This window comes from Mytilus trossulus, chromosome 7, assembly GCF_036588685.1.
Source record: "Mytilus trossulus isolate FHL-02 chromosome 7, PNRI_Mtr1.1.1.hap1, whole genome shotgun sequence".
Classification (NCBI taxonomy): domain Eukaryota; kingdom Metazoa; phylum Mollusca; class Bivalvia; order Mytilida; family Mytilidae; genus Mytilus; species Mytilus trossulus.
In genome coordinates this window covers 38,362,124-38,389,964 of record NC_086379.1, presented here as the reverse complement: position 1 = coordinate 38,389,964, position 27,841 = coordinate 38,362,124, and the positions used below count along the sequence as shown (strand labels likewise).

The following is a 27,841-nucleotide window of genomic DNA, read 5'->3' as shown; positions in this document are numbered from 1 at the left end:
CATTGGGGATGCCACTATTAGAGTTCAAATATAACCTAAAATTAAGGTATTTTTTAAGTGCAAATATTACATGTTATATATATCTACCTTTTAGGTTAGTTTTATGATGAAGCATGATTACCACAACACTGCCATTGCACTGACCAGTGAGAACCAAGAACCACAAGTTGTCTGGCTGGAACAAAAAGTCTTTGTAAATCTAGGACCATTGCAGACAAAGAAGTAGAGATAGAGATCTATTATTTACAATAATGATTAAAGAAAAATCCTACAGAGACACATCTGTAATTGAAATCTGGAGATGGTTATTTATTGCAATTTTATAATTTCATGCTATGGAAGACATTGGAAAAAAGGGGAATATTTATAAAGACTAAAATGAGCATAATCTTTTTTTTTAAATTATACTAACAGCACAACAGGATGTCATAATTGTTACACACTGAATACTTGATCAAACAGGAGGGAACCTCCACAGGGGTGGATCCAGCCATTAAAAAAGGGGGGTTCCAACTATATGTCCCCATTCAAATGCATTGATCGTCCAAAAAAAAGGGGGGTTCCAACCCCCGTAACCCTCCTCCTGGATCTGCCAATGCTCCACCTTCTTAAAATTTAGAGCAGAGATACTGTTTGTGGCGGGTGGGAAAAATCTATGTTAATGGTATTTAACTAATTTAAAACTATGTTTCTCCTTACAAAAATGTTTTGCATTATTTCAAAGTGACCTTATGTTTGAATCAATGCATTTTCAATCAGAATGAAGCTTAAAAGGTTCATTGAAATGTAGTTTTAACTAGATTTATTTTTATTTATACAGGAATTAAATGACACATCAGTGTCTTTGGCTTAGATCAGATTTATTTAAAAATAAAAAAGATGAGACAAATGTGTGGTTTCTGTAGTTTGGAAGTTCCAAAGTTTGAGCTTTCCTTTTACTGTTCTGTAGCTTTGTCTAGTATACTCCATATGAAATATTGGTGCAATATTGTGACGATGTAGTAATTCATATACATGTATCACCATTTGCTCTGAGCTGTATCATCATTCTATATGTTATACTCCAACACTAATATACATACATTTCTATGTGTCATTTGAACTGAAGTTTTGAAAATGGAGGTCATAGAAACGTATTTTATCTATCAAATGAATAGATACTTTTTGCAATGTAGTAGTCAATTATCTATGTATTGTAATTCCAGTATGATTAATGTTTGGTCTGAAAAAAGGCTTAACTATCAAGCTAATGAGAATACCAAACTCATTAAAATTTATTCTTTGCAAGAGCAAGTGCAGGGATTTAATTTTGATTAGAATGATTTGAAAAGTAATATCACAAAAATACTGAATTTAGAGGAAAATCAATTCAGAAAGTCCATAATCACATGGTAAAATCAAATAACAAAACATATAAAAAAACGAATGGACAAGAACTGTTATATTCCTGACTTGGTACAGGAATTTTCAAATATAGAAAAAGATGGATTAAACCTGGTTTTATAGTGCTAACCCTCTCACTTTAATGACAGTCTCATCAAATTCCATTATATTTACATTGATGTGTTAAATAAACAGACACAATAAATAAAATAGTTAAAATATGAGTACATCAGTATAACAATTTAAAAAAATGTGAATAACTTCTATCTATTTTGAAATTAAAAAGAAACAGCCAGCTTTTCTTTCTCATGAAAAGCCCTTGCACTATTATGGATAGATAGGTTAGATATATAAATATATGTATGAAAGCAATGGGAACATTTAAAGGGAAACATTTGCTTAAGTTAAACTTTTGTGGTTAAATTTTATGTATTATACAGGCCATTAAACAAAGTATAAATTCAAACTTTTATTTTTTACTTTAATACCTGTATCATCATTTAATCTCAAATATCTTATTAAATTATAATCTGTATTCTTTAATGATGTTGTGGTTGAAATGTATTAAAGTCATTCTTTGCTTTTTTATGGGGATAGCATATCCTGTTTATTTATTTAGAACTCTAAAAATCTGAAGGTCTTGTTTATTTACCCTCAAATCTATTGGTTGAATTTAATTTTTTTTATCCACTCCTAACATACCTGAAGATGTTATTTATTTATCAAATGAAATGTAAACAAATTTCATGTTCAATTTTTAGGGTAACAGGTACTTTATATATATAATAAGTTGATTAAATTATATGAAAACTTTTATTACAGTTTCCTTTTTTAGGGGAAAAAGGTACTTTACTTAGGTAGTCTTATCATTAGAGTACATGTTTTGCTGCTTATTTAATATTATTAGTGTATATTTGTGAATATCTGAGACTGTATAAATTATTAAACGTACACATGGTTTTTTGCTTGTATTATTGAAAATAAATGTGGTTTATTCCAAATCTTTGTGATGTTTTCTATGCAATATTTATCCTCTATTTTTCCACAGCCTTAACTTTTCATATAATGGTTATTTTAACAATCATATGTTATGAGTATTTCTTGGTTTTGTCTTGTGTACTATCGATATTCAATTTTACTGTCATTCACAATCAGACATCCTTATTCATGACTATCAATGCACCAGTTCTAGGTTGAAGACTTCCTCTTTTTCCTTTAAATAAAGAAATTTCTTGATTTGAACCTTTCACCTTCTAGTATGGTCAATGTGATCAGTGTTCTCTCTATCGCAAAAGAAATGTGCATGGTAAGAATGAATCTTTTCAAAAAGGATTTTTCAACTTATAATTCATGTATGAATGTATTGTGTATTGTTGTCATTATGTCCCATCAGGGGCCCTTAATTGGAAAATAAAGAACTTTAAACTTTGTATGGATGATTAGACTTTATTCAGCTAGGATATGAAATATCAAAATAAAAGGTTGTCACACATAATCTTCATTATTGGAGCTAGAAAGAGGGACATTTCTCACTTTGTTGCATTCACTTTATCAATGATTGTAGAAATAATGCTCTCATGTTTTCTTCAAGTCACTACATATCTGTTTCATAATTTACATTTGGGGGCTTCTTTTACTCTTTAAAATAATCGGAGATTACAGCCTATTGCATTTTTTGCTATATATCACACATGTCATGTACTGAGAAGGGCATGCTAGGCTCTCCTGGCATCTGAAGTCATTCATAAGTTTATATTGACTAAACTAGTCTTCATTGTTGCCTGTTTTTTCGTCCTTTTAGTTTTTCTGTGTAATGTTAGTTGTCTGGTTTCTCTCTTCACCTAGTTATCCTTTGACCCTTATAGCCCTTTGGAATTTCCTTAACTTGTTGCTTAAATAATCCGAATAGAAAATCAAAGGATATGAGGTATCAAATCATGACAAAAAATCAACACATGCACAGAAAAAAAAAAACACCCAAAAAGTAAAGAAACAGTGCTTGTATTTCTGTTCTTAATCTCAAAGTAACAGTGAGGCATTCGAAAAAGAGCCCCAAAAAATCATGACCTCAGTGCAAATTGAATAGTCTTGTATACCCAATACGAATCAAAATTTCAAAAATGTTTCAAGAGAAATATGTATTGTAAAGATTAACAGAAGAGTATGATTGCCAAATAGTCCCAACTAAAACCAAATGACGGTGATGTGAATAACCACAGGTTACTAAGTATGGTCTTCAATAAAGAGCAAAAAACAAGACTGTAGTAAGCTATAAAAAGCCATGACGCACAAAAAGAGAAAAAGAGAAAAACAACGATCTGATTTATATTGTAACAGTAATAAATGTAGAATTATGAAATGCATCAACCAACTAAAAATAATGGTAGACTCCGGGCTTGGAATGAGCACTTAAAAGATTGTGGCAGGATTAACATGTCTGTGAGCGATCAAAAACTTGAGAAGGGATATTATAGTGCAACAATCAAACACACCTTTTAAATTGTATTCATCGGATCGGTACTAAGCACATCAAACATAAAAGAAGACAATATCTACAGATACATAGATATAGGAAGATGTTGCATGAGTGCCACCCAAATAAAAATTTATAAAAGTAAACCATTATAGGTCAAGATACGGTCTTCAATACGGAGCTTAACTCACACCGAACAGCAAGCTATAAAAGGGCCAAAATCATTACTGGTGTAAAGCAATTCAAACTGGAAAACCAACAGCCAAACTATATAAAATGAGAAACATGTATGAAGTTATAAGTTAAACTCGATATGACATTAACCTTAGGAACTTTGCTATGAAACAAATTCACAGAAAACTTTAAAAATGAAATAAAATCGAGCTTTTGAAATAATTTATTGATATTCGGATGGTTCAATTTTCTGTCAATTTATTTGACATCCCATTTCTTTTATATACATGTTACATAAGTATGCTGTTTTCGAAAGAAGGAAATATTTCAGTCAATTTCCTTTATATTGTGGTAAACGTTACGCCCTTCATAAAGTAAAGTTTCATTGAACAATTTGGCTGACTGTATGAAACTTTTTGGTACACCAAACCTACGTTTACAACAATCACCTAAAATTATCTTTCTTTCTAAAACCTCAACTTTGGACACGGGAAATGCATAATTCCTCGAGGGTATCACACACCCAGTAGTAAGCACTTCTGTGCTGACATGAATTATCATTGATATTGTCATATTTTATAAATCAACTGTTTACAAAACTTTTGAATTTTTTATATACTAAGATTTTCTACCTAAGGAATAGATTACCGTAGCTGTATTTGGCAAAACTTTTAGGAATTTTGGTCCTCAATGTGCTCTCCAACTTCGTTCTTTATTTGTCATTTTTAACCTTTTGGATTCGAGCGTCACTGATGAGACTTTTGTAGACGAAACGTGCATCTGTTGATAATACAAAATGTAATCCTGGTATCTATAATGAGTTTATTACACCAATAACGGCCAAAGTATCCTTGACAAGACACCTTGTTGATACATTCAAGTTTTGAATCTTCCTGGCAGGCCACTTTTGTCTGCCAATCTACCATCTCCGTTTGTATTTCTTTGATGTTTCCTCTGTGTGCTAGTACAGCATTAAGCGTCCTTTGGTGTTATCTTACCCCCTGTTAATTCGAAAGTTTCATCTCTAACTTTGCCTTTTTTTCACAACAAAACTTGTTTTACCGGGTTTGAATTTCACTCTAGTCCAACTCCATCTTCCCTCTATTACCCTCTTTGCTGTAACAGTCATATCATCAACAAATGATTTTATGGGATGTTGTTTGCAAAAGTATAAATTATTCGAAATACTATGGATTTTCTTATGCCAGCCATAGTGACCTAAGCCGTTTTATGCACAACTTTTTAAAATTTTGGGTCATAAATGCTCTTCATGTTTAACCCCGCAACATTATTTATGTATGTGCCTGTCCCAAGTCGGGAGCCTGTAATTCAGTGGTTGTCGTTTGTTTATGTGTTACATATTTGTTTTTCTTTCATTTTTTTAAAAATAAATAAGGCCATTAGTTTTCTCGTTTGAATTGTTTTACATAGTCTTATCGGGATTTTTTATAGCTGACTATCCGGTATGGGCTGTGCTCATTGTTGAAGGCCGTACGGTGACCTATAGTTGTTAATGGTTGTGTCATTTTGGTCTTTTGTGGATAGTTGTCTCATTGGCAATCATACCACATCTTCTTTTTTAAATCTTCAACTTTGGAATTGTTTGGCTTTCTAACTATTTTCTGAGCGTCACTGACGAGTCTTATGTAGACGAAACGCGCGTCTGGCGTATTAAATTATGAGCCTGGTACCTTTGATAACTATGTACACCACTGGGTTGATGCCACACTGGTGGACTTTAAGTTCCCAATGCGATCACCAGCCCTGTAGTCGGCACTCCGGTGTTGATATGATAATCAATTATAAGGTCATTTTTATAAATTAATTGTTTGCAAAAGAATGAATTATTCAAAATACTATGTCTTTTTTTTTATCCGAGGCATAGACAACCTAAGTCGTATTTGGCATAATCTTTTGAAATTTTGGGTCATAAATGCTTTTCAACTTTGTACTTGTTTGGCTTTCTCTAACTACTTTAATCTAAGCGTTGCTGATGAGTCTTATTTTTATACGCCTCGTATCTTTGATGATTTACACCACTGGATCGATGCCACTGGTAGTGCACGTTTCGTCCCCGAGGGTATCACAAGCCCAGTAGTCGGCACTGCGGTGTTGACATGAATACCAATTATATATGGTAATTTTATAAATTTACTGTTTGCAAAAGTATGAATTACTAGTATTCGAAATACTATGAATTTTCTTATCACAGGCAAAGATAACCATATCCGTATTTGGCATAACGTTTTGGAAATTTAGGTCATAAATGCTCTTCAAATTTGTACTGGTTTTGCTACTTATAGTCTCTGTCATGCTGTAGTGAAATCTCGTACTGTAAATCTCATCTCAATGTGATCATAAAGTTCTTGCAGCATTGTTCTGATGGTGGTTGAACTGGGTACTTCTGCAATTTCAAATCTACCAGTTTGTGAGGAATGGATCTGTAAGCATTAGCAAGATCTAGCCAAAGTACTGCTTAGTCGATTTTTTTCTCAATTGCTTCTATTAAGATCTGTGTCAAAACACTAGTATATTTTATACACCTGGATACGTACCTCATCTCTTCCCTCTGAATAAAACATCCTATTTTTGAACCGATAAGTCTATGTATTGTTTGCTTTGCAGGAACCTTGTTGTCCTCTTGGCTAAAACTGCTCGGAAGATATTTATCCTCGATCTCCATTAGGGAAATGGTTCTGAATTTCCTGGAGGTCTTTTCCTTCGGAATTAAACCTCTTTCTGCTTTATACCAAGCATCTATCATCTTTCTTTTTATCCAAACTACTCTAAATCGTTTGGTCAGCTTTGAATAGTTCTTGAAACCCCGATAATGAGTATCATGTTGCCCTGGTGCTGATGCTACTCTTTCTTGCATCAGAACATCCTGTACTTCTTTGAATTTCTGACTCGTCAAATTGTTCTTTTGGTTCCTCTGGAGTTGCCAGTTTCTCACATTCTGCGAGATCTACCTCGCGCCTTTCATCACTGTGTGTCTTCTGATATGTTTTTTCTATACTTCTTCCTTTGGGTAATCTAATTAACAGGCTCATCTTGCTCCAAATGATATCTTCATATACTGGAAAGGGTGTGCTGTGAATTGCGCTCTTTCCGTTTTTCTTTTGTTATCTTCTGTGTGTTTCTGTTCTTGTAAGTGTTTCAAGGTTTCTCTGGGGCCAGTTTCACGAAGCTATCCTAAGGCCTATCGTTTGTCATTAGTCAAATGTTTTTTATTACTTTTAGAATATTTGTTACTAATGACAAATTCTCCAAAGGTCTGTTACTTTATTCCCAACTCAGTCTTATTAGCACGCCACAAAAAAAATCGACTTTTATTAAACACATTTGATATGTGTTCTTTCTGGAAATTGGGTTTGTACTAACATGATTATAGTTATCAAAGGTACCAGAATTATAATTTGATACGCCAGACGCGCGTTTCGTCTACATAATAGTTATCAAAAGTACCAGGATTATAATTTAGTACGCCAGACGCGCGTTTTGTCTACATAAGACTCATCAGTGACGCTCATATCGAAATATTTATAAAGCCAAATAAGTACAAAGTTGAAGAGCATTGAGGATCAAAATTCCAAAAAGTTGTGCCAAATACGGCTAAGGTAATCTATGCCTAGGATAAGAAAATCCTTAGTTTTTCGAATAATTATATGTTTTGTAAACAGGAAATAAATAAAATTGACCACATAATTGATATTCATGTCAACACCGAAGAGTTGACTACTGGGCTGGTGATACCCTCGGGAACGAAACGCCCATCAGCAGTGGCATTGACCCAGTGGTGGAAATGGTTTTCAAATGTTCCAGGATTATAATTAAGTACGCCAGACGCGCGTATCGTCTACATAAGACTCATCAGTGACGCTCATATCGAAATAGTTATAAAGCCAAATAAGTACAAAGTTGAGGATCAAAATTCCAAAAAGTTATGCCAAATACGCCTAAGGTTATCTATGCCTAGGATAAGAAAATCCTTAGTTTTTCGAATAATTATATGAGACTCATCAGTGACGCTCAGATCAAATTAGTTATAAAGCAAAAGAAGTACAAAGATGGAGAGCATTGAGGACCCAAATTCCACAAAGTTGTGCCAAAACGGCTAAAGTAATCTATTCCTGGTATAAGAAAATCCTTAGTTTTTCAAAAAATTCTAAAGTTTTGTAACAGGAAATTTAAATAAATGACCATATAATTGATATTCATGTCAACACCGAAGTGCTGACTACTGGACTGGCGATACCCTCGGTGGCGAAACTTCCACCTGAAGTGGCATCGACCCAATGGTGTAAATAGTTATCAAAGGTATCAGAATTATAATTTGATACGCCTAACGCGCGTTTCATCTACACAAGACTCATCAGTGACGCTCAGATCAAATTAGTTATAAAGCCAAACAACTACACAGTTGAAGAGCATTGAGGACCCAAAATTCGAAAAAAAAGTTGTGCCAAATACGGCTAAGGTAATCTATTCCGATGATTAAAAAAATCCTTAGGCTTTCGGAAAATTCAAAGTTTTGTAACAGGTAATTTACAAAAATGACCATATAATTGATATTCATGTCAACACCGCAGTGCTGTCTACTGGGCTGGTTATACCATGAGCAACAGGTCTGGTTCAACATGTTGTGTTTTCTGTACTTGTCTACTTATTATTCACATTGTCAGTTCATTTTCGACTTATGAGTTGATATGACCCTTTGGTATCTTTCGCCTCTCTATTCAGAATGCATTTGTAATAATAAACACGATAAAGAAATTGATTGATGTGGCTGCAAATTGGCACCTTTAGAAATGTTCAAATCCTTACATAAATTTACTTTACATGTAGAGTGATTGACCTGGTGACCTTGTGTATATCTAAAAGCGACCGTATAACCTGCTATAGCCCACTTGATCTAAGTATACTTGGATCATTAATTAAAATACCCAACTATACGTTATATATAAATATACTGATATTGATTGCTCTAAATTGAAGTAATAGTTTCCGACTTTGGTAGATAGAATTGGTTCAAACTACTACAACTTACCATACTTATACAATTGATGTATCTTTTATCCAGTACATCAACAGACAGATATTTTAATTGAATTTACCCAACTGTTCTCTTCAACATTGACGGAGCCCTGCTTTCAGTAGATGTGTGGTAATTTTGTCATTTTTCAAGCACAAAGTTTCACAAAAACGGATGAAACCTATACTCACAATTCATTCTGGGAAAAATATTTTAAATATTAAAGCTTATATTCTTTTTAATTTGATCATTATTTGAATTTTGAACACATCAGCTTCTTAAATGAACTTTTTGTGATTCAAGTAATATCTCTTTTAAAAAAATCTAATTTCAGGCGCGGTAAATGTAAACCGGTGGTATTTCAGATTAAAATTAAACTTGTTATGCCAATAACTAGTTGAACTTTTTCTGAATATTGAAAATAATAATAATGTAATATGTATACTCCAACCTACTAGATTTAGTCTACTGAAAATGTAAAACAAAGGGAAAATGTAAAGACGTCACGTGTCTAAAAGGGAATTGTTTCAATTCTGATTTTCATTTGAGCCAATCTATGTTGCAACATAATGCAGTACCGACGTTACGCACATTTTATATGTTTGATACTTCGACGCCATCACGAGTTAAAAAAATAGTTGGTTGCAATGACCGTTATGGAATATCTATTTCACAGATAACGACGGATGTATGTCACTTTCAATCGTTGTTACCATATTCCTGTCATATTTCCCTCCACGTTGACTGGCCTACTGAATTAGACTTGTCACTGGATATGTACTTGAATGCACAACACAACAGGTACCGCATGTGGAACAGGATCTGTCTTTTTAAGCGGTATCCTTCCGGACCACATGAGATCACCCCCCCCCCCCCACCATGTTTGGTGCCTCTCGTATTGATAGTGGGCTTTGTTTTGTTATATTGTGTTTTTTTCTCACGACCTGCTGTTTGTCTTGTTGTTTTCTGTTATATTGTCATGGTAATCCATTGGAGTTGGTTTTCGAGATGTAATCTTTGGCCTATCATTGACGTCTTTTTTCACTGTTCGTTCTACTGAGAGGAAAATACTTTAAGATTGACTAGAACCTGACATCTTTTGTTTGTGATTTTCGACACATGCTGTTAGCAATTTCCAAAAATTGTTATAGCTGAAATAGAACTATGTATGATTAAATAACACTAGTGAAAGTAGTCATGATTCAACCTTTTACAACAACGCATATCAGTATCAATACTGAAATGTTATCCTTTAATGCAATAAATGAAATATCTAAAAAGTTGAAATGAATATGTTGAAAATAGTATCTAAAATCGTGTTTCTAAAATCCAGAGTTATACTTTGTGATTCACTTGTTTGTAGACGCATGTATCAGACAAGCTAATGGTTAACTATATAACATGAAAGCCTTGGTTACACCCTTTTTTAGCATGAAATTAAATGTTATTTTAAAATCATAAAGGAAGTAGTATATATATTCTTTTCTTAATTTTAAATTCTAAACTTTTCATTAAATTCCGATGATTATATATGAATACATTTTACCACAAATATTTAATTTCATAATGTTTATATTATATGTGTACAGAAAATTTAATTTGTATAAAGATATGTGTATGTGCATGCGCGCTATTATCTGAAATTTTTTCATTATCTAATACTATTATATATCCTGGGCTATTTTAAGGTGAAAATCCCCAAGAGAAGTGACGGAAGTACAAATAGATTTAAATCTATGAACCAAACGATAACATATAGATATCAACTTTACTTATATCACTAACAACATGAGTGAACTTTTTAAACATATATGTGGCTTAAAGTCGATGTACGAATAATTCTACATAACTATAGTCATGATATTAGTCAAAGACTTCCATATAACTGATCATAACTGACAGCGTGTGGTTCTTTTGTAATAAACTCAATGTTTCAATTTTACATATATATATTTATTTATTGATTTGTGCCTATTATTTTTGATTTGTGATCAAGATATTAATCCAAAGCTAAACTTCTTGTAGATTACTGTAGATGATATTACATAATGTAACAAAAACTGTCATACACACATAGTGTGTAGACAAAACACAACTTATATTTTATTTATGTATTTACTTATTTATTTACTTATTAATTAATTTATTTATTTACTAATTTACTTTTTTAATTACTTATTTATTTTTTAATTAATTAATTTTTTATTGATTTAATTTATTTATTTATTTTTGATTTTATTGTTTTTGTTTGTTTGACATTTTTGTGTTTTTTGTGTTTATTGTTTTTGCAATTTTCATTGAGATGGTCAGCAGCTAGTTTGATTATTTATCTAGGTAGATAATAAGTTGGGCAAGTGTTAAGATAACAGCCTTCAGGTATGTACTATTTCACAGAATGTATCAAGGAATTAAGGTTATGTGTCTATTGAACATCAATAACATATTGCAGACATATTCACATAGTATATATATCATACTGTTTACAAATCATGAAATGTTAATATACACATGATGAAAACAATAAAATGAATAACTATTAATGTATATATAAAGCAGTGTCGTAGTTTTCAAATTGTGATATCGTTTTTAATAGACAAAATATAAATAATATCCGGGCTAAACACTTATATATAATCCTAAATGAAGACAAATAAATTATAGATATGACTTTAATTTCCTTATATATCGTATTTTTACTATTTTCACTATCCACAATTTGATTTAAATACCAATATTCCTTGTTGTTAAGTTCATTGAACACCAATGAAAAAATACTAGGTTTATGGGGATTCCCCTATGGATAACCCTTGTTTTGTTTTGTTCTTCTTTCATGTCGAGAGCAAGGGAAACCATCAGGTATGGATTATTGAAACTTATTTTAAGAATTTTAGAAAAGATATGTTGCTACGCAATAGTTTCTGGAATTTGAAACAATTCAATGTTAATGCTTGTTACATGCATATGACGCAATAAAGTGTAAATTTTCAATTTACAAACGGTAGTACATAGATAGTATTTCCTTGTTTATGTAAGCCCAAGGCTACTCCATGACATATATAATTTCAGTGGCCTAAATTCCGATTCTTTCACTACAAGATTCTAATATTTCCTTTTATAAATGTCGAGACTTGGTATCTACAGTATCAAGCGAATGCATTTAGCCATTTATATAATAAAAATAGCTCCGTGTTGCACAAGCAATAACATTAGAATGTATAGCTTCCTTTTAAAACAACCTCGACCTGTAGCACAAAGGCGCTAAACAAACTGAGTGGTGGTCCTTGTTTGTACAGATCTTGATTTTTGTCCAGCCTAGAGGTTAGGTACGATAGGTGAAATCGTCCTGTGTTACAAAACTATACATAAACTCGTTTTGTAAATTTTCCTGAGGAATTGTCAGATGCATGCGATTTGAAATATTTTAATTTTAACCTACTCATGTTTAATTAACGAAAATATCCATAAAAGAAGATAATTCTTGTTACTGAATAATTTGTATAAACATTTACTTCAACAGTTTAAAGTCTCAGAGTTGAATGTATCATCTGGTTGATTTGGTTTATGTATACAAGTAGATGTGGGATATACATGTGTATCAATACGATAGTAACCAACGGCATAAAAATACATCAGAATTGCAACATTATTGCTGTTCTTTCAGATTGCTTCATTCCAAAAACTGTATATCAAAATAAAACTAATTGTCTCATCTCTCCTTTATAAATATCGACCTTTCGGTAAAAGGAAATCAAAGTCAATTAAATAAATATTTGATGTTTTTATTTTCAAGTTTATTACAAATTGTATCATATATGACAGGCATGTGATTTTCCAAGTTGTCTTGACATAAATTATGAAAAATCCCACATTTTTTTCTAATTTTGATATGAATGACACCTTTCACACAGACGACATTGTAATGTATTAATACTGACTTTTTACATGTATACAAATTCATTATTACAACTGTAACACATTATGAATGGTGGAAAAAAAATCCCCTTCAATAGATGTCAATAGATGTTGGTTACTAAATAAACTTCAATAAACTCGCTTCCGTTTTTTATTGGAGAAGTTAAATTGTAGACTTATTGTATTATTTGAAATACGTGCATAAGGTGTGTGTTTGTGTGCGTCATTAATACTGGAAAGTATCAATTTAGTGCATGTGTTTTTATATATTTGAATAACATTTTTGACTTGTACATACGGATTTAGTATTATATGGAATATTAAAAAAAAAAAATCAAACAGGAAGTGACTTCAAAATAAGGTGATGTACATATTTATTAATGTACACTATTTTAAAGTGAATTATTATTTTGCCATTACTGAATCGAAGATATGAACACTTCTCAAATTCGTCTATTTAACTAAGGTAGTATAGGAGTCTTAGCTTTCGCCATTTTAGATCGCAAAAAAACAGCAAATAATTGGAAAAGGTATCTTATGAAGTGATAAATTTTCTATGCAGGAATGCAATTAATTTATTAGGCTTTTAATCATTTTAATGAAGAAAATCATATGATATATTCAAAATAATTGTAAGTTTTACAAAAGTTTATTTTTTTATTAAATGTTTTGAAAACTTTGCTATTTATAAGGGGGGATTAGTCAGATAATTTAGATTTTCAAGGAATGTACAAGGAAAAAGTGTCGTTTGAATTTTTTTCTTATCATTTTATGAAAGTCATTTTTTTCAAGTCTTATTTCAAATTTTTGTGATCGGACATTCTTTCTAATCAAATAACAATTCCTTTACCATGTATTATAGTCAAGGATATAAGAACAATGACTTAAAGGTGACAGTCATTATCTGGAAATGTTGAATGCATTCATTATTATTCTTTGGATACCAATTTTCGTGGGTTTCGTGGGTACAGATGAAACACGAGTTAAAAAGATCAACGAATACCATATTTTCAATGGGCTTTGTATACAGAGATGGGCAAAACCACGAAATCAATCATCCACGAAAATTCAAGTTTTCAACAATCCACGAAAATTGATACCCACGAAAATAAATGAATCCCCATATACCCCTAATACAATTTGTAGATTTTCAGTAAATCATTTAGCTTGAAAACACCAACTGTATTGTGCCAAGCACCTTTATTTCTTTGTGGTATTTCTCATCAATGGTCAAGCCGTTCTGTCAAGTTCGTTCTGGTCAAAATAAATAACTGATGATATGAAATTTTGCCAGTTACATGACCGTTCCGTCTTTCTATTGGTAGGGAATTTTTATAAATACATATTTATCTTTTTATTTCTTAATCTGGATTGTAAGCATTTAAGAAACAAGAACTTTTTGAATCTTTGCAAAATATAAATTTTAATCAGGGAAATTAAAGAAAAAGATCAAATACCCAAGCAAGGCAAATATACGATGATCATTTAGCATAGAATATTCATGTTTTTCTTTTGGAAAGATCGATATCTCCCTCGCACAAAGCTCTGATTCCTAGTTCAGTTTTGGCTATACTTTTTGATTTTATCAGCTCTTAATTATTTGTATTGGGTTTCAAAAATTCTTCTGGAACGATAGCTTCCCCTGAGTGTTTAATAGAGAGCATTTGTTAAATAAAACTTTTATAAGTATGCACATTGTTGGGACTTTCGGCCAGTCAGCAGATTACCGTCCAAGTCAAGTGGTACTTAACCCCAGCATGAATCTTTATGCCAGATCATTTAGAAAGCTATGTACGAATGCAAGTCAGGACTTTACTATAAAGACTAAAAACAAAACCTTACTTCAAAGCTATATTGATGTGCTTGCTAAGTTTTGACCTTGCGGTAACTTCAATACCAAAGTACATGAAATAAGCAGCGGTGATGCACGTTACATTATTCACTGCGTATGCGAAGAACTCAAGTTTGTTTTGTTGAAAGGGCTAGGAAACCAAAAGAAAATGTCATAGACTGGAGTCATATCATCCTAAACATCGGAGTTATCCTACTCGCCAATCATCAGAAAAAAATGGTGGAGTGCGTTGCTGCATCGATTTTAGGAGACTTAATTTGGTGTCATCGTGTGATATTTTCCCCTTGCCTTTAAAAGACGAATGTCTTGTATGTTAGCTTGAAACATCTGGTATTCCAAACTGGACGCTTATATTGCTTTTTTGGCAAATAGTTATCAAAAGTACTAGGATTATAATACAAACCAGAGGACAATACAAACTAAAACGACGACCTTTGTTTCAAAGTGTGGGTTCTTGGCGTGCTTCAAGAGTGGTAAATCGACAATTTTTTTTAGTTTTTTTTGGTATCTTGTAGTCGTGTAGAGAATATTCTTGGTATTCCTGTGATAATTTAAGGCAATATTTCATAAGACCTATGCAACTAGAAATGACTGTATGGGTTGAATCTACGGTAATATTAGTTATCTTGGTGTAATCAGTGGTGTACAGAATTTTACACCGTTGTTGAAAATTCATACACCCTAAGGCGCAGCCGAATGGCTGTATAAATTTTCAACAACGGTGTAAAATTCCGTACACCCCTGATTACACCAAGATAACGAATTTATTTCTTATGAACAATTCCTTTACTCATTTTGAAACCAGGATGTAAAATTGAAAAAATGGTAATGAAAAGTTTACAGTGTCACATTTTTTCAATATCCATGTTGCTGCGCATAGTAAAATACTTTTTACTTATCTTTTTAGAAAAAAAACCAGAATATATTTGTGTTCTTTGAATTTTCCGAAAAAAAATAATTTTTGAAATGTTTTTTTAATTATTTTTTTTTTTTTTTTTTTTTTTTTTAACATTTTATTTTGATAATTTTTTTTCCATGGCAAAAAAAAATCTATCCGGGGGTGAACCATGGTGGGCTGTTATTTACACCGGGGTAAATAACCAATCAGATTGCAGTTTTTTTTATGCATAAGAAATAATTATACATATTGACGACATTCGTCATGGGTAAACATCTAGATCTCCCACATGTAGTATAGACATATGATAAACTGTTTCTTGCACGAACCTGTACTTCTGTTTTCCTTGTATTATCCGGTGTAGCATCGTATGCTATGATTAGTAGCAAGTAGTCAGATTTTGCATTTACATAAGCTTCAAATATTCTACAAAAGATGGAAGAAGCTTAAAATAAGACCAATAATTCTTTGAAATACATCATAGATTGCGATAATCATATTGTAGCTTACAACAGATTCTTGATTATACAATATATGTTCAAGAATAAACTATATTTTCAAATGTTTTCGTGAGCCGATATATTTTCCCCCATTAGATCAACCTGTTATAAAAGAAAAACATCTTTATCACCAATGCCAAAATATGTCGTAGGATGACACGACTGTTGAGTGTCGATGCGGGAACGCTTTTATAAATGTAACAATAGACAATGAATGTAGAATAGTGCTTTCCACAGAAATAGACAACTATTATTTGACCGGTGGTGATTATCTTCTGCTGTTAACAGCCTGTTTGCCTCTCAACTTGGAAATTTACAAGAGTAATATATAATAATATAATATAATATGTAACATTGGATATGGAAAATAGCAGGACATATTAAATTAGTTGAATTGGATGATAAATAAAGAATGATATGCAGCATGAAAATGCGCAGTTTTTTTGTCGTTTTGATTCAAAATATCCGAAAATACATAAGGGTTTTTACATAGATCTGATTGGCGATCTTAATCTCGGGAACCGCAACAGCTATATGTATGGAAAATCCATGTTGACACGTTCACATCCGAAATTCTTGACTTATTCATTGGATCTCGTAAGAGACGCGGCAAATATGTTTGAAACATCGACAAAGGACCTTTGTATGGAATTAACAAGGATGGGAATAATCATACGGTTTGATCAAGATATATAAATATGTTCATTCATCCGTTCAGTTAAACCATAGATAAAGATGAGTTTGATTCGCATCCACGCCAACCGCCACTGGTGGGGTCTGTGGGTGGACTGTTTCAAAGCAAAATGTCCGGCTTACATGAATACGTGACGGACGCACAGACCCAAAACAAAAGATTGTAAACTACAAATCAAAATCTGTAACAATTCAACTACAGGAAAAAGCCACACACTGAACACAAAAGGACAAAGATTGATGACACAGAAAAAAACTGTGAACATGCACCGGCTCCCAGGCCATCATGCATGCACTTTAATTCCAAAAATTTATTAAATTTTACAGTCTACTAGTGACCCTTGAGGAAAAGTAACTCAATAATAAGCAAGGTATCGATGCTTTATACAACTGTCCATTGGTCTATTCTTTCTCTATTCGTATAATCTGTAAACCTTATCCAGGTCCCCTTAATTCCTATCAAATAATTATATTTGGTACTTGTTAAAGCACAAAGCCAAATTATATATCGTAAAATGCAAGTTACAATGTCCATATGAAATATTCTGATTTTTGTGCCCTTATTGGTCCAGTAATTACGGATATGGAAATTCTAATTCTTATATTCTAATACGATTGATATATGATCATATATAGGGAGTCAGGGGCAGATATAAGCATATACTGCCAACAGTCAACAGTTATTCATTAACTGAACGAATTTAATAAACTCATTTAAGGGTTCTGGCATCCGGTTGAATAGTTATGGTTTTCAAAGATAATTTTCAAGGGGCATTTTATCAACATAATACTTACTTGTTTCACATTCATTACTACATGCACTGCGTCACGTGACCGTCACGTCACGTGACACTACGTCACTCTTATATCTCACTGATTCAAATCACGTCGGTGTAGACAAGTACCTGTAGTCAGCTAGACCGGATAAGCTTCATATTTTGCAAAATAAAATTTTAATTGATTATGCTGGGCAGATGAGAACTATTAAGTTCATTGACAGTTATAAATTAAAAACAAACTTCCTGGTATACTTCTGGGGTCATTCACGGGTCATTCAAATAATATGTAGTGATGCGGTCTATTCGTCAATAGACCACTTTGAATTTTATCCTTTACCGGAAAAAACTCGTCAATTATGTGCGCCTTTATGACGTCCAGATAGAGGGGATCGCCTGTATCTCTGCATTATTAACGTTAATCAAGCGTGACCGGCTCAAGCGAGACATGCAATCTCGTTGAGATAACCAACAATAATCTATAGATAAATATACGTATGTCTCTGGTAACTTAATGTTAATGGATTTCTTTTGTGATATTTTTTTTCTGAAATGAATATCAACATAACCACTTTCATACAATTTTATTTTAACATTTCTCCAATGAGGACCAAGTGACGTTCACTGGTGTTTGGTACGTCACGTACATCGTGAATACGGTAGTTTGACAGTCACACATCCGGATATCAACATAGGACCGACAACCGGTTACGGAATTACAATCGCCCGGATGTAAATAATGTATTTCGTAGAAAAGTTGTTTCAGAAAACTTCCAATGTTCAGAAGACACAAAAACTGAAGCTTGAAAGTTCAAACAGTTTCTAAAACAAAGACGCTGAAATAAGACTTTTAAAGGCATGTAAAAAGATACACACGATACATACAAAACTCACAATGAATGGTAGAAGTGCACCTATTTTCACTTCTATTTTTATATCTTTAATGACAATGACACATTTTATGATTCAGTAGTACTTTTTGCACTTTCGTAATATTTCGTGGTTCATTATATAGAAACGTCCTGCATGAGAACAGCATTAGGGACACGTGAGGAATCTGTTGGTGTGTGGTATGAACATAAATGTATTGACATGATGATAATACGATTTGTCTACATATAGTTTTACACCAAATATCAAAACCACTAAAGAATAACTTAAAATTGTTACTTATACCCTTTGTAGTAGAAGAAAGACAAATATTGTTACTAATTTTAACATGATTAGGCTTATATGAGACAGGCATTACTTTTGAAAAGGGACTAAGTCTGTATCAATTTTTTTTAAATTTTTCTAACCAAGGGCTTGTAAAGTTAGACTTAGTCTTACTATACAAATCCTTGTTCTAACATATTTTAATTAATGTTCAAAAAGAAACAGAAATACCATAACAATTCTGAAATTGGACTTGTTGTAAGGGATTTTAGATGTGATGTCATTTACAAATTACATCATTTCCAATGTAAATAAAGAAACGCTATCATCAGGTATGTAATGTTTTTTTTTCATATCAAAGAACAACTAATATAAAATTGTTATTGTCCTCATTCTTGAATATATTTCACTCAAAGTCTCTACATGTCAAACAAGACTGGATGAATGAAAGAGATAACTGTGCAAATGAGGGTAAATAAAATAGTTAGAAAATAAAAAGTTAACCAATTTTGAGTTTATACAGTCAGGGGTGCTACTTAAACAAGTGATTTCATTATCACCTATTCCAGTGATTTTTAAAATTTAGTTATCACCTATTTAAGTGATTTTGGTGTTTCCTTTGATCTTCAAATGCTAATTTCAGTGATTTTCCATGTTTTCACAAACTTTTCTATAATTTTCTTAAATAAATCAATTATCCCTTTATCTTTGGATATCAATTTCACCAGTGCGCTTGGGCAGTTATAAGTTAGTGCGCTAAAACTTTTAAAAGTACCCTTGGGAACTGTTCTGTAGTCAAATATTCATTAACTACTCTTACTATTAGACAAAGGTCAACAATATTAGGTGACCTGATTGGTTTTCTTTAGAATTAGAATGATTTTTTTAAAGGTTATGTCCTGATCTACATGTACAAATAATTCCAGTTTTTGCATATTCAAATAAACTGTAAAAACTGGCAGGCTTATCATGCAAAAGACAATTTCTGCATGTACATAGTCATGATAGTTATTTTTTTTAATGGAATTCTTGTCCTTTTACCAATGAAAAAAATTAGCTTCAGGGCTAAATATCCAAAAAATGTTACAAACACTTATTGAAGTGATTTCATTTTAATTTCTCAAATTACTTGTTTCAGTGATTTTGAAAAGTCTTTGTGAATTTTTTTAATATTTCACAGCCTAAATCACTCAAAGAAGTGATTTTGAAATCACTTGTATACATGTAAGTACATGTAGATTGAAATTTTTATTATTTTAAATTTTTTTGATTGATTTTTCAACTGTAATTGGGGACATCGTCCCCATATTAAAAACTATTTTATGCCAAATTCACACGTACATTTAATTCGAATCGAATTCGCTTATGGCTTTCACACACTCTTCATTTTTAATTTGAATTAATTTGCATTAACCAATCTGTTTTTGTTGATACACGTTAAAAGTTAAAGTCCTTCAGACAGTAAAGCAAATTTGACACCCATTCCATTCGAATTAGAATTTACATTTAGTTAATGCGAATCAATTGAATTACGTGTGAACACAGCATTAATATCATATACATGTACATGTATGAGAGTAGGAATGCATTGTTTATGTAACCTCAGGTGTTAGACCATGAGACGGTCATTTTCTGCTACTGTGAGTGTCAAATTGGTTTAATTATTTCAGTGATTTGGCAAAATACATATCCTTTTATTCATTCTTATTGTGATTCATCAGAGGTCTAAAAAATAATTAGCATCACCATTTTTTTATTGTCTTAATTAGTGTACATTTTATTGTCATGCACACAAAAAATTATCTTTAACATCATTTGACTAGAATTTGTTCCTGTATACATGGTATATATCATGAAGGTACCCCTATTATGACCATCATATATACAATTAATTTGTAATTAAATTTTTTTGATTATACTAACATTGTAATTATGCTTCTTCAATTGGACCAGATTTACCAAAAAAAAATAAAAACCCATTGTAATTAGTCAGGGGTACTACTTGTACAAGTGTATTTTATTTACTTGAAGAAGTAAAAAAAAATATACACATATAAGTAAATAAATAATGTTTGAATAATCTCCCCTTAATTTTCTAAAAAATTTACTTGTATAAGTAAATTTTTCTTACAATCCCACAAAAATCCTCAAGTTTTGAGATGTAAAATCATGCCTTTAATGATTTTTCCCAGGTTTGCTCAAATTTTTTCATTAAAGTTCAATGTTTCATCTCATTAATTCATCAAAGAAACTGATTGAGCAAAGATCTTGTATATTTGCGCAAGGCAATCAAAAATTGCTCCTTTGGGGCTTGTAAATGAGCAGTGTTATGAAGATAACAGACAAATGGGATTTTCATTGTCCATGAAATTACACTTAAATGATTAGTAAAGACATCTGTAAAGGGTACACAATTTAAAATTTTATTAGAACAAAGAAATCTTAAGAATTCAAGAAAAGAAGAAAGGATGATTTTTTTACTTATACAAGTAAAAAAATCTGAATGCCTAAGGGACATAACTAAGCCAATTTTTTTTTTACCTATACAAGTAAATAAAATTCACTTGTATAAGTATCCTACAAATTTACTTATATGACAGACACAGACAGAATATATGTGTATATTTTTTTTTACTTCTTCAAGTAAATAAAATACACTTGTACAAGTAGTACCCCTGACTGAATTAATAACATCTTTGAAAGTAATGCAATGTAATGACCAATTGGCCAAATCAGATTTCTGTCATAACAGATTTAAATGTTGTCTGGCATTTGATAGCACATAGTATAACTTTTTGTAACTCTGAAAAATTGCATTAACTGCCAAATTTGTCTCTCTTTCAGATATGTGTTCCAAAATAATATCAATAGTTATATAATGTATTATTTATATACATGTATCATTAGAAACCTTACTCCTAAAATATTTCCCCACAAGTTTGATCATGGTAAGTCACAAACCTTTTTGGGTGTAAATAAAATGAAAATTTATGGGTGTAAATGAAAATAGAGATGTACATACATGTAGATATAGGAAAATGTACAGATGTATGTACATTTGTACATTGTAAAATGTGCAGTGCTCTTATAAAAATTGATTTCTTCATCTCAAATGGGATTTTTGTATTACATTGCAAAGGACTTTTTTTTGGTATTACATTTACATAATATTACATTACAAATAACATATTTGTTTTACATTACAACTTATTCAACTTCCATGTATATACCATTAATGTTGTTGATGAAATAAACTGTCACATTATGTGTACCACATACACATATATCCCTTTTACATATTACTGGTTTAAAATTATGCAGTATATATGGTGCAGGTTGATTATCTGCATAATGATTTCTTCTTAGTATGCCCCGTCATATCAGAGTGGGCATTAATTTTTACCCTTATATGTTCATATATCCCATAGTTGGTTTCTGTTCATTAACTTTATATAGTTTGCTTCAACCAAATGTAATGAAAAACTTATTCGCAATACTTATTACCAAGAAACATTGATCAAGTTTGAATTTTGGTGGGGCTACTTTAACAGTTCTAGAGTTAACTTATGCTCCTTTTCAAATGAAAAATGATGGATTTTTTTTGCTGTTCTCTTACTTTGACTCAACCAAATGTTATGAAACTTATACACAATGCTCATCACCATTGATTGCATCATTTTTACTGTTCTAGGGTTATGGCCTTTACAAATGGAAAAATTGCTGAATTTATGGTTTCTGTTCTTTTACAACATTTTGTACAATGTTTAACCAAGGATTTAGATAGTAACTATACAAATCCTTGGTTTAATTAAATGTTATCTATACACAATGCTTATGACCCCATGGACCACAAAACTCATATGAAGTACAATTTTGGGCAAGGATTTGTATAGTAAGAATGGATTCTCACGGTTTATCGTAATCTCTTCAGCTTCTTCTTCTAAGGGATTTGTATAGTAAGTAATTCTTACTAATTCTTACTATACAAATCCTTGATTTGGGTGAAGTCACTTTTATAGTTCTTGATTTATGTCCCTTTATAATGTTATATGCTTGCAGGGGCATCTGTGTCCCATGAACACATTTCCAATTTATTGATATTTGTGTTTGATTGGTTGAATTTCCCCTTGATATCCTTTATCTATTTTTAACGCTACACAATATATTTACAGGATGCCATAGATTGTAACTCAAGATGACTGAAAATGCCTGCCAGACTTCATTAAATGATTACATGTCAAAGGTGCCTAATGAAGAAATACTGAAGTTAAAGGAGGAGAACTTCATACTTCAAGGAAAAATTAGAGGATATGCAACCTTAGGTAAGAGTGTAATAATGCATGGATGTGGTCTCTCATTGGCTGAGTGTTCTAGGGGGTCAGTTCTTACTTCAAGGAAATAATAGAGGATATGCAACCTTAGGCATGTTAGGTGAGAGTGTAATAATACATGGATGGGGTCTCTTATTGGCTGAGTGTTCTAGAGGGTCAGTTCATACTTCAAGGACAAATTGGAGGATATGCAATCTTAGGTGAGAGTGTAATAATACATGGATGGGGTCTCTTATTGGCTGAGTGTTCTAGAGGGTCAGTTTATACTTCAAGGACAAATTGGAGGATATGCAATCTTAGGTAAGAGTGCAATAATGTAAGGATGGGGCCTCTTAGTGACTGAGTGTTCTAGGGGGTCAGTTCTTACTTTAAGGAGAAAACATAAGATAAACAGCCTTAGTTTAAAGTGCAAGGATTCTCTATGCAACAAAATAAAAGGTATACAGCCTTAGTTTAAAGTGCAAGGATTGGGTCTCTTATAATAACATGAATAATGTAACTATTGGGGCAATTATTGGGCCCTTTATAGCTTGCAGTTGGGTGTGAGCCAATGCTCCATGTTGAAAGCTGTACTTTGACCTATAATGGTTTACTTTTAAAAATTGTGACATGGATAGAGAGTTGTCTCCAGGGTTTCCCCTGGGTCAATTATTTTTTTCGCCACCTCTTTCACCAAAACAATATATTTTTCCCCATTTTATTATTTTTTTTGCCAAGTAACACAAATATTTTTCTTTTAAAATTTTACTTTTTTTCCCCAGCCCCCCTCCCTAAATAAGAAGTGGTTTTTACAGCAAAACGAAACATCTTATCACTTGAAATTGATCCCTCGTGCAAGGTGTAGTCACTACATTGAAGGGTTACTCTCATGCCAACCTTTTTAATAGATTTCTTCATAACGACAGTTTTCTTTTCTACTTCTATACCATCGTAAATAAGTAAAACTATATGCTTGATACAAGGGTGTCACTGAAAAGTACCCACTCAAATCAATGATCTATATGAAAGTTAAATGATTAAGTTTTTAATCAGAGACCTTCCTTGCTTTTGAACATTTTTAGTCATAACAACAGTTTTCTTTTCTGGACAATCATTAAAAGAAGGAGAGGAAGCGTAAAAATCTTGCTTCTAACACGTGCGTCACAACGTGGTTAATCCCTTTTGTGACATGTGACAGAAGCCATTTAACCATATCATACAATCAACACATTTATTAATTAGTCCTTTGATGTCGATAGCTGACCATAGCTATACATGCAATCAGCTGATTATTGATTTTCTGTCAAAATCTTAATAAGTTCAAGGTGAATTCCGAATATTGTATGATCGGTAAGGTCAGAGAAACCCGAATAAAGAAAATAAACAAGATGGCTGAAAATAAATTGTTTTATATATTTCTTTCGCCAATGACGAATTTTAATCGCCAAAATTATTATTTTTTCGCAATTTGCGAAAATGGCGACTGCCAGCGGAAACCCTGGTTGTCTCATTTGGCACTCATACATGATACCACCACCTCTTATATAGATCTATATACATGAATAGAACAGGATGATGTGAATTTTCAAGAAAAATATTAACAATTTAAAACAAACTTGTAGCAAGTCTAAACAATGACTTAGATATAGAAATAGAGGAAGTTAATAATAGAAAGAAAATTTCTTATCGACAGGTGTCATATGACTCAGTGATCAGATCAGTTACATTATGAATTTTAGTAGGAAATTTTTTGATACTTTTTTTGACAACATTTCTATAATTATATTGCTCTATATAAGCTCTCCTAACTTGTGTGTTTTCTTCTTAAATTAATATCATGTGTAAATCCTTATCTGGTTAAAAGTTAAACCACAAAAATTTGAAACATAGGATGTACATTTATAGTAGGTGTTTAATTCATGTACAAATGCTGATCTTTTATTGGCTGTCAGAAAGATATTATCTGATTCCTTCAATGGACTTTCAGATGATCATATGACAACAACCCATATGGTAGTCATCATGCTTAACTACAGGTCCACCAGCCCAGGCTTATAAAATTGCTTTTGGGCCTGCAAAAGACATCTCTACAGGCCATCAGAATCCAACTTTGATTTTCATAAAATTGAGCATCAGGCCTGTGGATTCAAAAATTTATTTTGAAGACTGCTGTGGTACACAAAATGTATGAAAGAAACCCATTTAAAAGTTGGATATCAACTCAAGATTATAGAATTATTAGCTACACCTACATAAGTAATCATCCCTATTTTTCATATTGACTGTTTACTTTCTGCAAACTAATATCTTTTTGTTTCTATAAGTGTCACAATTTTATTCAAATTAAAAAAAAAAAAAACATTTTTTATAATGTGAATAAATATGATTTTGTTCATTTTAAAAATCCATAAAATTTAAGAATGGTATGCAAAGGTCGAGCACATTTCATGCTCATTGTGAATTATGCAAGGTAACAAAAAAAAATCACATTTGACATTGTGGTTTCACATTTTGGAAGTGGTTGCATTACTCAAGGTTGACCTTTACAACTTCCTAAGTAAACAAATAAACTAATCATAGATACACGGATTAAATTTTGTATTTACGCCATATGTGCGTTTCATCTTAAAAAGACTCATCAGTGATGCTCGAATCCAAAAAAGTTAAAAGGCCAAATAAAGTACAAAGTTGAAGACCATTGAGGACCAAAATTCCTAAGTTAACAACAGACATCTGTCAACCTTTTAGAGAATATAAAAAGGTATATATTTTAGTTTTGATATTTTTATGCCCCCACCGTAGCCGAGCGAACATTAAGTTTTACCAATGTTTTTTCTATAATACTATACCTTTGTTTTGCTCATAATTTTAAATCAAAATCTGGTTTTAAAAGTTTAACGATTATATTTCAGGTAATCTTCTTCGTGAACAGAAAGAAGAATGTTCAAAGTTGAAGAAAATGAATGAATCACTGAAAAAACAAGCAACTCCATCTCCAGGTGCAGGCATGAGCTTCAGTCAGGACAGTGGTTCAGAGGGAAACCATTCAATGAATGGGGACACTGGAACCAGTTATAAAGTAATTCAAATACTGTGAATTCTTTTATTTTCATGGGTACCAATTTTCGTGGATTAGGGAAAACTTGCATATTCGTGGATATTTCACTTCTTGTTTTGAAGATTTTTATATTTTTTACACCTATAGAAAATTTGTCATTTGTTAAACATTTAATTTCAGGGTTGACTTGTAACCACGAAACCCAGGCATGGAAATTGGTAGCCAATGAAAATTAATGAATCCACAGTAGTACATTTAGTGTAGCTAAAATTCTTCATTTTCAATTACACTTTGTGGGTCTTTTATATACTGCAAATTTCGAAATGATGACCAGCATTTATTATTTGATTTTTGAAGAATAGAGAAAAATATGAGGATTAGTTATTGCAATTTTAGGAAAATCTGCATACAGATATTTGAATCAGATATCAGAATGCAAGTCTGTTGTTGCAATAATTACTAAGTCTCATTACTGTAAATTCAGATATTATTGCGATTTTGTCATTTTACACTTGAATGCGATTTTAATTTTTACGATTTTCAGAAAAGTCATGTTTAATTCAGTTAAAATATTACATAATGCGAGTTTTAATTATTGCGTTTACAACTCAGTCGCATTATTCGCAATAATAAAAACCTCACAATAATTTCTGAATTTACAGTGTTTGCATTAATGAAAACCTCGCAATAATTTCTTCATTCACAGTATTAGGTTAAACATGTTTAAAGGCTATTGTGAATTCATTGTTATTTGTGGATACCAATTTTTTGTGGATTTTTCAGGTGAAAATAAACAATGAGATTAAATGTTTAATAATGTACAAACTTTCTGCATTTTTGTTAATTCAGGTTTTGTCAAAGCCGTGAAATAAGTTTCCATGAAAATAAAAATGAATCCAAATTGTGAATTAATCAGTTATATATATTCTAGTGTGATTTTTTTTGTATGCAAATCAATACAGTTTTCTTACTGATACAACATAGAACATTTTATGTACCTGTATGTTAATTATTTAGGTCTTTTTTTCTTGTTCATTGAAGCATATCATGTAATTAATGAACGGTAATTATGATTAAAGCTGGTATTTCCTTTATGGAAATTTAGTGTCATAAACATAAAGTTCAAACTAGATATATATATTTTATGAGAATTTATTGTATACAGTGAAATAATAAAAATATCAAAAGTGATAAAAATATACATTATATACAGTGCAGAAAGGAAGTATGTAAATTGGCAAAATAATTAATAAGTGGTTCAAGATTTAAGTTATTGCTTGTCTTCACAAGTCATAATTAAGTCTGAATAAAATATATTTCTGTTTCCTATTACTGGCCCAAAATGCAATCTGGTAGTTTACATATAAAAATAATTTTCTTGTCAAAAAATGGCCTGTTGAAAAACTGATCAATTTAAGATTTAAAGCTATTTTTGCGTTTCTTTTTTTATCCAATTGCAATAAAATGTTTTGTAGATAGCACCAGAAGCACACATAAAGTTGGCCTTAACAATAAATACATTCAAATTAAAATATTTATTTTATAAGCTCAACCCTTGCAAAATTGTCTCTGGTGTTCTCTATCCTGACAAAGGCTGTGCCCTTTAATTAATTTCAGAGACAAAT

The 27,841-nt window shown here is 31.6% G+C and overlaps 2 protein-coding genes across 4 annotated transcripts in view; both read left to right on the top strand.

Annotated features, from left to right (window-relative positions):
* Nucleotides 1-2,655, top strand: part of LOC134725042 (dynactin subunit 4-like) — a 31,597-nt gene extending 28,942 nt beyond the window's left edge. Inside the window, exon 14 of the mRNA XM_063588532.1 lies at nucleotides 95-2,655. Coding sequence (XP_063444602.1) covers nucleotides 95-226 — 132 coding nt within the window. The 3' untranslated portion in view covers nucleotides 227-2,655. The remainder of the gene's footprint in view (nucleotides 1-94) is intronic.
* Nucleotides 2,656-11,788: 9,133 nt separating this feature from the next.
* The window catches only part of LOC134725041 (uncharacterized), a 38,136-nt gene continuing 22,083 nt past the window's right edge, over nucleotides 11,789-27,841 (top strand). For 2 of the 3 annotated variants that reach the window (XM_063588531.1, XM_063588528.1), the window contains exons 1-3: nucleotides 11,789-11,918; nucleotides 23,021-23,170; nucleotides 26,071-26,237. In XM_063588531.1, coding sequence (XP_063444601.1) covers nucleotides 23,044-23,170; nucleotides 26,071-26,237 — 294 coding nt within the window. In that variant the 5' untranslated portion in view covers nucleotides 11,789-11,918; nucleotides 23,021-23,043. Of the gene's footprint in view, nucleotides 11,919-13,225; nucleotides 13,336-23,020; nucleotides 23,171-26,070; nucleotides 26,238-27,841 lie in introns of those variants that run through there. The other variant, XM_063588530.1, reaches the window with a different exon arrangement.